General features: G+C 36.5%; 1 protein-coding gene across 1 annotated transcript; it reads right to left on the reverse strand.

Annotated features, from left to right (window-relative positions):
- Nucleotides 1-328: 328 nt before the first annotated feature.
- On the reverse strand, nt 329-6,850 carry LOC142639663 (uncharacterized). The gene is made up of 2 exons (XM_075813812.1): nt 6,658-6,850; nt 329-810 (listed from the first exon to the last, which is right to left on the reverse strand). Exons 1-2 carry the CDS (start codon nt 6,848-6,850, stop codon nt 329-331), a joined length of 675 nt encoding a protein of 224 aa, XP_075669927.1.
- Nucleotides 6,851-11,597: the final 4,747 nt, after the last annotated feature.

Consider the following 11,597-nt stretch of genomic DNA (forward strand, 5'->3'; position numbering starts at 1 on the left):
TATATGCATCCTGCCAAATATCAATATACTCAACCTGCCAACTTAAAAAATCGACATACATATATATACATGCAACCTGACAAATATTAATGTACTCAACCTAGCAATTTATAAAATCCACATACATATATATACATGCAACCTGCCAAATATTAATGTACTCAACTTGCCAACTTTAAAAATCCACATACATAATTATCAATGTTCTCTTTAGAAGACTCGTACATATATCAAATTACAATAAAACCCCACATGCATAACTCACGCACTAAAGTTCCCGCAACTCCCCTTGTAATTGCCATAAATGCTCAACAAGGTCTGTTTGGAGTTAAGAATGAATTTCATGGTCTTGAATACATTGATGGGTTTTAATGAAGTCCGTAAATTCATTTGTGAGCTCCCATGACAGTTGTATAGTAGGATTGTCATCAATTTGCTCATAATCTAATTCCACCACTTCATTTACATCTCGCTCATCCTCAACGATCATGTTATGAAGAATTATGCATGCTTTCATGATGTCTTGGAGCGTTTCAATATAGAAAAATCTTGCAAGTCCACGCACAATTGCGAATCTTGCTTGAAGCGCTCCAAATGCACGCTTTACATCCTTCCTATTTGCCTGTTGGACTTTTGCAAATAATTTTATTTTTTCTCCACGTGGAGATGGAATTGTTTTAACAAATGTTGACCACTTTGAATATATGCCATCGGCAAGGTAGTATCCCATTGTATACTCATGGCCATTGATTGAGTAATTAACTACAGGAGCACGTCCTTGTTCGAGCTTAGAAAATAGAGGAGACTGTTCTAATATATTAATGTCATTATTTGACCCAGGTAACCCAAAAAATGCATGTCATATCCAAAGATCAAATGATGCCACTGCTTCCAAAACAATGGTTGGCTCACGAATGTGACCAAAGTACTGACCTTTCCATGCAGCTAGACAATTTTTTCATTTCCAATGCATGCAATCAATGCATCCTAGCTTCCCTGGAAATCCACTTCTTTCCCCATTGGCTAAAATTCTAGTAATGTTTTCATTGTTTGGGGACCTCAAGTATTCCTTGGAGAAAATATCAACCACAACTTTAACAAATTTTTTTCAGACTTTTTATTGCAGTGGATTCTCCAATCCGCACATACTCATCCATAAAATCAGGTGCAACTCAATACGCAAGCGTCCTAAGTGTAGTTGTTATCTTTTGAAGATAAGATAACCCGAGTCTTTGGGCACTATCTCTTTTTTGGATAAAGTAAGATTCATAAGTTTCTACCTTAGATTGAATACGGAGAAAAAGAGACCGACTCATCCGAAATCTCCTCCGAAATAACAACATGCTTTCCCACTAGGAAGAAAAAAAAAACAATCTGCACTAAGAAGTTTACACATAATAAGGAATGAGCTGCAATACTTGTCCACTGCAAAATTAAGTTTCTGTGATCCTCAACCATATGTCAAGCTATTAAAGGTCAATTACAAGCATTTATGCAACAAAAAAAAAGGTCAATTCATGTCTAAGACAGGCTAAAAACTAACATAAATTGTGTTCAGCATTTTCAATTCACAAGACATAATTGGATGCTACGCTATCCAGCCTTAAAAAGAAACTATGTGAGAATGCAGGAAAAGAAACATAGGAAAATGAAACCAAATACACCTAGCCAGAGCTCACTATGAAATTTTTATGTAAGAGAAGAAAAGGCTAGTATCATGAAAAATTCCCATTGTAAATCTATATTAAGCAATGAAATTGGAAAGAGATTTACTTGAGAGAGAGAGAGAGAGAGAGAGAGAGAAATGATTTGTGGATCATATGGGAGGTTTCACCCAATAAAGGAAAAAAACCGAATATGTTAAAATCATATAAATCCATGTTCATAAGATATGACAAAAGTTTACACTGGATGTCAATCTACCACAATCATTTTCCTTTATTTGGGCTTCAGACTAGCTATGCAAAAATACATAAATGGTCTAAAGAGAGGCATCTTAAACATTCAGTAGAGAAGTTTTTCTAACATCCAAAACTCCTCCTTTGTCATGCTTAGTTAACATAGCCAGTCTCAAATGTGGAGAAAATGGGAGAGCTACAGTAGAGTTTGACAACCAGCATAAAACCCAAGCCATATCTAAAGACTGGAATTGAGACTTACAAAAGCATTTACTTCATATATATATAGAGAGAGAGGGTCGATGTGTTCAATTGGCCATGCCTATGTGATAACATGACACTTGTGTACTTTTGTAATATGGCTGTAATTGTAGGTTTCTTTAGGGTTCAAATAACCTAGGTAACAAAGATAAAGTCTTTTATGATGTGAGCATGGTCAAACTTGACATTTAAAGATTAAAATTTAAAAAGAAAAAAAAAAAAGAAATAAACAAAGCTAGAGGTAGCTAATTCAAGACAAAATCTAAGACCAGTACCAAGATTTAGATTACATGTCATTTACAACAAAGGCAAATGACATCAAACATAGAAAATACATAAGTGTAGAAGATATGATATCAAACATAGAAAATACATAAGTTTTTCGTACAAGCAAAAATGATGTAATTACATGAGTGGCACAACTTACTGCCAATTAATCAAGTTGGAACTGTTCCAAACCTACGCTTAAAATAAGCTATTACCAAAATAAGGTTGAAACAAAATATCTACATATGTCGAATCCCAACCCTAAAATAATCTACTACCAAAGTAAGGTTACGACAAGAAATCATCTCCTTAGGTCAAACCCAACTATTTACTCTAAATTATGTCTTGCAAGAATTTGATCCTTGAGATTTTCAAAATAAAGTCTTTCTTTTTCATTCATGCCACTTGTCTCCATGGTCATTATTTGTCCCTCCTCCCTAATAGTTTCAAGACGAAGCCTTTCCTTTTTATTATCAGCTCTTTGTGTACCCACTTGAACCCTATCTGCTTTGATGCGAAGAACCTCTTTGTCTTATTCATGTGATTCCTGAATATATTGCAATTTTTTCGCCAAATAACCCTCAAAACCCATATCACCATCTGTTCTCTTTCGCTTAGCCTTTTCGGCTTTTCTACCAATTGGTCTCTCTAGCACCATTATGTCATATGACCATGTTAAGAAACTGAGGGCCTTTAGCAAAGCCAAAATAATAGGTGAACTGACGCTCACCCCAATCAGAAAGGTGCTCACAAAAAGAGGATATAAGCTCATCTTTAGACACGGTCTTTAGACGATCACAACTAGAGTAGTTAGGATGCGCTACCCTAGGGACATGGAGCATGTGGGATACAATATCAGGGGTAACCATAATGCGTGTACCTCGAACGCAAGTGGAAAACTGAGGTACTGAATAATCGAATCCATACATGTTGGAATAAAACTCTTAGATCAGCACGGAAGGACATGTGACCAGGATGCCACACAGTGACTCCTATTCTCTACCGTGGATGACAATGGCAAGGTCAGTGTCGGAGAAGTCTAACAAAATGACTTGGCGTTCCGAATGAATGCCTCGTTAAGAAAAGTTCTCAAAGAAGTCTGATTTGGCCATCTCATCACGGAACCGGATGTGTGAAGGAGTAGGATCGGAAGAAGAGGATGCCTTGGAACGAAGAGGGTTTTGGGACGAAATAGATTTACGTTTGGGTGCCATAGAAGCAGACTAACGCAAACAGAAGAGAGAGAAAGAGAAAGAGAAAGAGAGAGAGAGAGAGAGAGAAAAAGGCAATCAAAAAAGTCTCAAGCAGTTCAAATATATCAAGATATATTGAATAGAAAGGACGTATGCATGGGAATGCATGAACATGTGACATGCAAAGATAATTGCATCATGGGCTCAACCCAATCCAATCCTACCAGCACACAATTAGGTAACATATATAGCACACATCTAAATGCATGACAATATAGGTAAAATGCAAATGAGATGCAATGCATGAAATTTTAAGATCAAAACTACAAAACCCATCCCAAAAATTTTGCCAAAACCTCTTTGATTTGAAAAACCCCAAATTTTTCAAACCCCAAAAGTTAGGTCATAAAAGATTAAATGCATGAAAATGAAGGATTTCAACACTTACCAAGTGAAGAAAAACTCAATTAAGGTCGAATCCTTGAGGAAAAGGTTTAGAGAGAGAAAAATGTGTTTAGGAGGTGAAACGGTTGAGAGCAATCGAGAGAGATCGAGGAAAGTGCGACTGAGATCGCGAAGACCCTTTCTATAGAAGCTCACTAAATGTCGACAGAACGAGAGGTGTCGACAGGTGTCGAGCTTTAAAGGGTTCGATAGATGCAACTATTGAGAAGGTGTCCAAGGCAAAAGGAAGCTTGATGGATCAAGGATCTGTCGAGGAGCTATCGAGGGGATAGAAATATTCTCGATTGATTAACCTAGCTGTCAAGAGGTGTCGAGATTGCGATAAGAAACAACTGAAGAGCTCGATAGATAAGCCAAGTGTCAAGAGGTGTTGAGGAGCTGTCAAGATTGCTTAAAAAAATAGTTTTTCAAAGAAGAGAAAAACACAGACATGAATGCAATCAAACAGGCAACTCAACCAACGATCCAAACAACATTTTAAGCTCTTAAAATCATCTCTCAACGAAAATGTTAAGCGCATAGATCCCTAAACACACACACACACACACTAAACAAGTCTAACCAATTTTATATTTCAAAAACAAATTAAGACAGTTTAGTGAGCATACATTAGTACATGTAAACCTTGTGATGGCCAAATCACATTATACCTGCACATGTATCAAAAGTAGCAAAGAATATTGCGTGTTGTGTGTGAAAACATCGCAAGATTGCATAAGTGTATCTATGTTATGACGATTTGAGATATGACTAAATCAATTTAACTCACACATGATCATAACTGTTTGATGGGGACTATCACCTTTGAGGTACATCCTGTAACTCCCACATCCCCTAGAATACACGCTTGCAATCATATATAAAACATTTTGATCTTTTTGCTTTTTATTTTTCTTTTAAGCAAACCATGCATGGGCATATAAGGGATAGAAAAGAAATACCCAATTATGTTAAGCTTTTTGACATTGCACTTTTGCTATGCCGAAGCATACAGATGTCATTGACATTTCACTTTTGCTATGCCAAAGCATACAAATGTCATTTCATAATTGGCAGGCAACAGTGGTGAGATGGTTATTTATGCCTTTCTCTTAGGATTTTTTAGTCCTTCTCGTCAAAAAGAGTGATATGAGTGTTAAGTACAAGAGATTATTTAACTTTACTCATCACAAACACGAGCCACAAAGCTCACTTGCTTAGTAATACATAGAGATGCTTATCTAAGTTACAAGAGATACAAAGTTTAGAAAACTTTATTTCAATGGCCATCCAAGGTGCACAAGCACCAAAGTACACAAACACACACTGTTTTTGTATTTTTCAAATTTTTCAAATTTTTTATTTTTATGAAGAACAAAATAAAAACAAACTGAAACTAAACAACAAAAACATGTTAAACAAAGCAAAGCAATGCATAAAACTAGACTGACTCAAAACAAGAAAGTAAAAACACACAAGTAATGCAATCAAAAACAGATAGGGAGAGAGAAAAGAAGTGATAAAATCACTTGGAGCCCTTTTCCTTCCACACCTTGGAAGAACATTTCCTTTAAGCAAAGCCTTGAGCCGGTGGTGAGAGGGAAGAGTTGAAACCGTTCAAATTCAAAAAGAACATGAGAGCTTTGAGAAGATCTCCAAGAGATGCAAAAGAGGATGGAAACTGATTCTGGTTTCCTGATGCGATCATGCTGCTGCTCTGTTGAGTGGCTAACCACTTATTGCAATTAGGTCGAGTATTATCGGCTACTCCACAGTGTTGACAGCGATGCTACTTCTTCTGTTTAGGATTTTGAGAGTTACCCTTCTAAGCCCCAAGGTTTTTAGCTTCTTTCTTATTCTGCTTAGGGGGTGCTCCTAAGATAGATTTACCCTTGTCTATATTCTCACTAGCTAAATCAGTTTTGATATTAATGTTCTCCATTTCAACATTATTACTATGAGAAACAAAAATAGTAGTACTAGTAGAAGCAATGTTAGAAGAAGAGAGATCATACCCTAAACCGATTTGATCATAAGCAGATTTCTAAAGACTGAGCATCTCATCAAGCTTAGCGCTTGAAGTCATTTCCAGTTGAGCTCTGACTTGGAACAGTTCTACCTTAAGCTTCTTGGTCTTCTCGGCTAGGAAGTTGTTCTCAAACCTTAGTACTCCTATAGTCTAATTGGCTTCATCAAACTTTGTAGAGAGTTCTTCACGTTCAAGCTCCACATCACTGAGCTTCTTGGTGGCCAACCTATACAACTTTTCATGTTTCTTCGAGACCTTGTATAACTTTGCATAGGTAGTGTGGATGTCATCTTGCTCATCCATCTTCTCAAATTTTGACTCCACCAAGCTTTCTACTTCTTTCACATCTTCTACAATCCTTTCAGTAGGATGACACTAGCAGTGAAGACATCTAGGATTCCGTTATCCTCATTTTCAGATTCATCCTCAGGTTCGATGTCGTTTAATGTAGCAGCAAGTGCCTTGCTTTTGCCAATAAACTTGAGATAAGTGGGACACTCCTGTTTCATGTGCCCGAAGCCTTGACACCCAAAGCACTTGGGTCCTGAGGGAATAGTGTACTGACCGCTTTCCCTTGCATTCTTCTTCCCTTTGTATTGTCTCTTGGACTGAGAAGAATTGTATTGCCTAAGGTCCTTGTCGAAACCCTTTGCATTGGCATTCTTCATGAAATTCTTGAATTGTCGGGTAATGTAGGACTTCCTTTTAGAATCTTCATTATCGGAAAACTCATCAATGTCACTGCTCTTGGCCTTCATGCCATGCTCTTGCTCTTACTTGATTTTTCGATCCTTATCAAACCCAACTTATAAGTCTGCAGATTGCCAACCAACTCTGTCAAAGGAATTTTGTCAATGTCCTTTGATTCCTCAATGGCAGTGATCTTGGTATGGAATCTTTCGGGTAGAGATCTAAGTTTCTTACTCACAATCTTAGGTTCTGGAATGGTTTCCCTAAGATTAAATGTGGAGTTCACTATGTCCTTGAGCCTGGCATAGAACTCATCAAATGACTCATCCTCCTCCATCTTAATCTCTTCGAAGCTTTTAGTGAGCCTCTAAAGTTTCGAATCCTTGACAGCCTTGGTTCCCTCATAGGTTATCTGAAGGATAGTCCATGCTTCCTTAGCAATTTTAGTGAAGGATATCTTCTTGAACTCTTCATTAATGACTGCACTGAATAAAGCATTCAATGCCCTGCTATTGAAGTCTACCGCCTTGATCTTAGCATCATCCCAATCGGCCGGCGCTTCCTTTGACTTGGTCCAGCCAATCTCTACAGCTTGCCACACATTCTCATCTGGAGACTGCAAGAAAGCTCTCATGCGTACTTTCTAGTATGAATAGTTAGTTCCATCAAATAAAGGAGATACAATAAGAGAATGTTCTCTATCTATGACAAACAGGGGTCAATGGATCTCACAGCAAAGATTAAACCTTAATCAGAGTGTGCCTACTCTGATACCACTTAATAGGCCAAAATGTATTGACCCCTAGTGATAAATTAATTGATTAACTAACTAAGTTTATTAATTAATCAAATTAACATGCAAACGCGTGGTAGCACAAACAAATCACTAATAAACTAAAGTGCAGCAGAAAATAAATTAACACGGTGATTTGTTTACGAATTGGAAAAACCAACACGGCAAAAACCCCACCGGATGATTTTAAAGTCACCACTCCCGAGAATCTACTATTATCAGAACAAAGCGGTTACAAGTAAAGGAATTCTAATACCTTATACCAGCCTACAGTTAACCCTTACCCTAATACCCAATTGGACTTGTTTTGTAGTGACAATTTCTCCTTTTCAATGTATGGCTCTTAGTATGTGACTAAGCAATTGTGTAGATCTCAATACGCGACTTCAATCACCAACTAGAGAAGAATTGTTGGCTACAAAATTCTTCAATTCATCACACGATGAAGATTGAGAAGCTCCTTGATTACAAAACACTACGGTGCATAAACACAGCAGCTTCTTCACAAGAAAGATGAACTAGGGCAAACTAGGTCTTCGGTCACAAATTGCTCTTATGCAATTGTGCTCTTAGCTATATAACCTTCAACGGTCCTTAAAATAATCCTTTTATATGTCTAGGGTTGTGAGAAAAGAAAGCCCAAACATATAATCACGAATTAAATGAAAAACATACCAGAAATTCTGAATTTCATAAATCTCAACAAATACCCTATCTGTCGAGCTGCTGTCGAGCCACGGATTAGAACAGATCTTCAAGTCTTGATAGATGCTAGCTGTTGAGTTTTAATGAATAGCACTTTTCACACTTGAATCTTGGACAAACTTGCATGACTTTAATACTTGATCTTGAAACAAGGTTTCTTGAAGTATTAAACACATCCTAGATCTACCCAATTACAAGTAAATTATGTTTTGTCAAAGGATTAGCCAATTACATAAAATAGTGACATATGTTCCTAACATTGACTCACATATGTTCTAACAAAAAGCCTTTCAATCTCCCCAGGTTCCAAGGTAGAGAAGCTCCTTGGTCACCACAATTCAAGATTGAGATAGAAAAACCTCTCAATCACCCTAAGTTTCGAGGTAAAAAAGCCCCTTGGTTACCTTCCATTCAGATCGAGGTAGAAAAGCCCTTTAATTGCCATAGTTTAAGATTGAGATAGAGAAGCCTCTCAATCACCTCAGGTTTCGAGGTATAGAAGCTTCTTGGTTACCTTCCATCAAGATCGAGGTAGAGAAGCCCCTTGGTCGCCACAACTCAAGATTGAGATAGAAAAGCCTCTCAATCGCCCCAGGCTCTGAGGTAGAGAAGCCCCTTGGTTACCTTCCATCAAGATCAAGGTGAAGACCCTTGGTCGCCACAGCTCCAAATTTAGATAGAGAAGCCTCTCCATTGTCCCAGGTTTCGAGGTAGAGAAGCCCATTGATTACCTTCCATCAAGATCAAGGTAGAGAAGCCCCTTGGTTGCCCACAATTCAAGATTGAGATAAAGAAGTCTCTCAATCTTCCTAGGTTCCGAGCTAAAGAAGCCCATTGGTTACCTTCCATTAAGATCAAGGTAGAGAAGCCCCTTGGTCGCCCACAACTCAAGATTGAGATAGAGAAGCCTCTCAATCGTCCCAGGTTTTGAGGTAGAGAAGCCCCTTGGTTACCTTCCATCAAGATCAAGGTAGAAAAGCCCCTTAATCACCCCCAAATGCAGATTGAGATAGAGAAGCCTCTCAATCCACCCCAGATTCAGACTGAGATAGAGAAGCCTCTCAGTCACCCCTGATTTCAAGATTCATTTTAGGTTTATCGGTTATTAAGTACGTCAAGTGTTCACAGTTCTCATTTCGTCAAAATAGCAAAACACTAGTGCTACTGATGTGCATTGATAATAGCTTAATTTTGCAAGTTTATATCATTGTTAGAAAGCATTATCATACTTATTTTGAGTTAATTCATTCATTTTATATTTGGTTTTGGAATAATGTTGAATAATCAATTTTGTGCTTAGTTGAATCTTATTGCGTGAATTTATCTTTTGTAGGAGAATGGAATTAAATAAGTGGATTTGTGCAAAGAAGAAAGCCAATGAACTTTAATTTTACAAGGGCCATGATGAAGTTAAAGAAGGCCAACCCAATTAAATTTAAGTCCAATTGGAGCAAGGAATCAAAGGAAATTTGCACCAAATCCAAGTCCAATTTGGATTAGGATTCCAACCTGCACATTAGTTAGTATTTTTGGCATAACTTTTGGCTTAGATGTCCAATCAAGATGATTCAAGTTGGGCTAAAAATTTAACTTAAAGGGCTACAACTTTGTAGTTTACAAAAAGTCCAAATTCTGAATTTAAATGGGCCAAAATTGTCGGTTAATTGAAGCCTAAAAATCTGAGATTTTCTCCAAACGGGAATTCAACTTGTAATAGGATGCCTTGACCTATTTAAAGACTCTTTAGGGCAAAATTCAAAGAGGCTAGTGCTAGGGTTGGTGGCTGAACATAGAGAGTGCGGCTACTTCGGTGGTTTTCTTCCATGACAGTTAGTTTTATTTTATTTGTCAAGTTTAATGTTTAGTATTTTATTTTTGCATTTTCTTTCAATTACCATGAGTAGCTAAATTTATAATTAAGGTTGAGGATGAAACCTTGTTAAGGATTATTAGTAATATTTATGTGATTTGATTTTTCCCACAATAGTTGTTCTTTAATGATTTAAATTGTTCTTGCTTCATATCAATTGACTAAGATGAGATTCTAGATATCAGTTCAATCATATTTTTCTCATGATTCAGGATTTGTCTTAATTAATTGAATGCTTGGTTTATTATTTCTTGATTTTGAAATTGGATATCTCTTGTGATTTGTTTGGCTACGGATACAATTGATGATTTGATTTTATACTTAAGAAGCGAAAAAGAACATGCTTTAGATTTTTAAACATAAGTTTTAATGATGATATTTTCCATGATAGCAAGATTGATTTCTAGATTATCATGTAATGGTTGGGGAAAATTAATAATCATAAATATATACTGATATGACTTACAAGGTGGATTCCAAAACCTTAATTCATTTCCCTTGATTGTTTACATCTTTTTATTGCTTTATATCTTTTGCTTAGTTTAACCATTTGCTTAATTTTATTGTTTGCTTAGCTTATTTAATCTCTAAAAACCAATTTTTATTAAACTAGATTAGGATTAATTTGGTTAAGGTTTAATTAATTTTCTTACGTTTATTCAAGTCCCTATGGGTTCGAGCTCGTTCTTATCAAACTATACTTCGGTACGGTTCGTTCCAAGGTTTTAGGTTCTAGGTTTAGGTAATGTTTGAAAAGTCAAACTCCATTAAATCATGGCTCCTAAAATCAGTGTCTTTATTTTACATTGACATTCGTTTTACAAGCTACATTGACATTCGCTTTACAAGCTCTGTTAATGAGGGGCATTCTGTAGACACTCGATTTTGTACCCATAATTTAATCTTGGAAGATGACTAGAATGACCATTCATATACCCAAAATTTAGAGTTGCATTACATGCATTAATTCATTCATTGCATATCATAAAAATGATCTTAAGGTTCTAACGGTCAGAATGGTATGTCCAATTTTCAAATTGGACAGTCTGATTGAAAGATATCACATGATCAAGTTTGCACGGTCCGCATTCATTGTATTTGGGTGGAACCAACCACGCATAATTAATTTAAATTAATTTTGATTGGCTATAAAATTAAAATTAATTAAATAATTTTGTGATTGGTTGTTAGTCAGTGTTAAAAATAGACTTGCTTGCACAGGAATAAAGTGGATAATCAGATAACAAAGAAATTGAAATTTTTATCTACAAGATAATTATCACTTTAAAGACCTGAATATCCAGAAAAGGGGATTAATTTTTAGAATAAAGATTAAAAACGAGTCTAAGTGCAATTACCGAGTCAAAAATCCTCAAAAACTGAGTCCGAATTGGACAAAAATTCAAACGTGGGTTCGGCACCCAAGAGAGCCATTCGGCACTCCCCA

This window comes from Castanea sativa, chromosome 6 (assembly GCF_040712315.1).
Source record: "Castanea sativa cultivar Marrone di Chiusa Pesio chromosome 6, ASM4071231v1".
Lineage (NCBI taxonomy): Eukaryota > Viridiplantae > Streptophyta > Magnoliopsida > Fagales > Fagaceae > Castanea > Castanea sativa.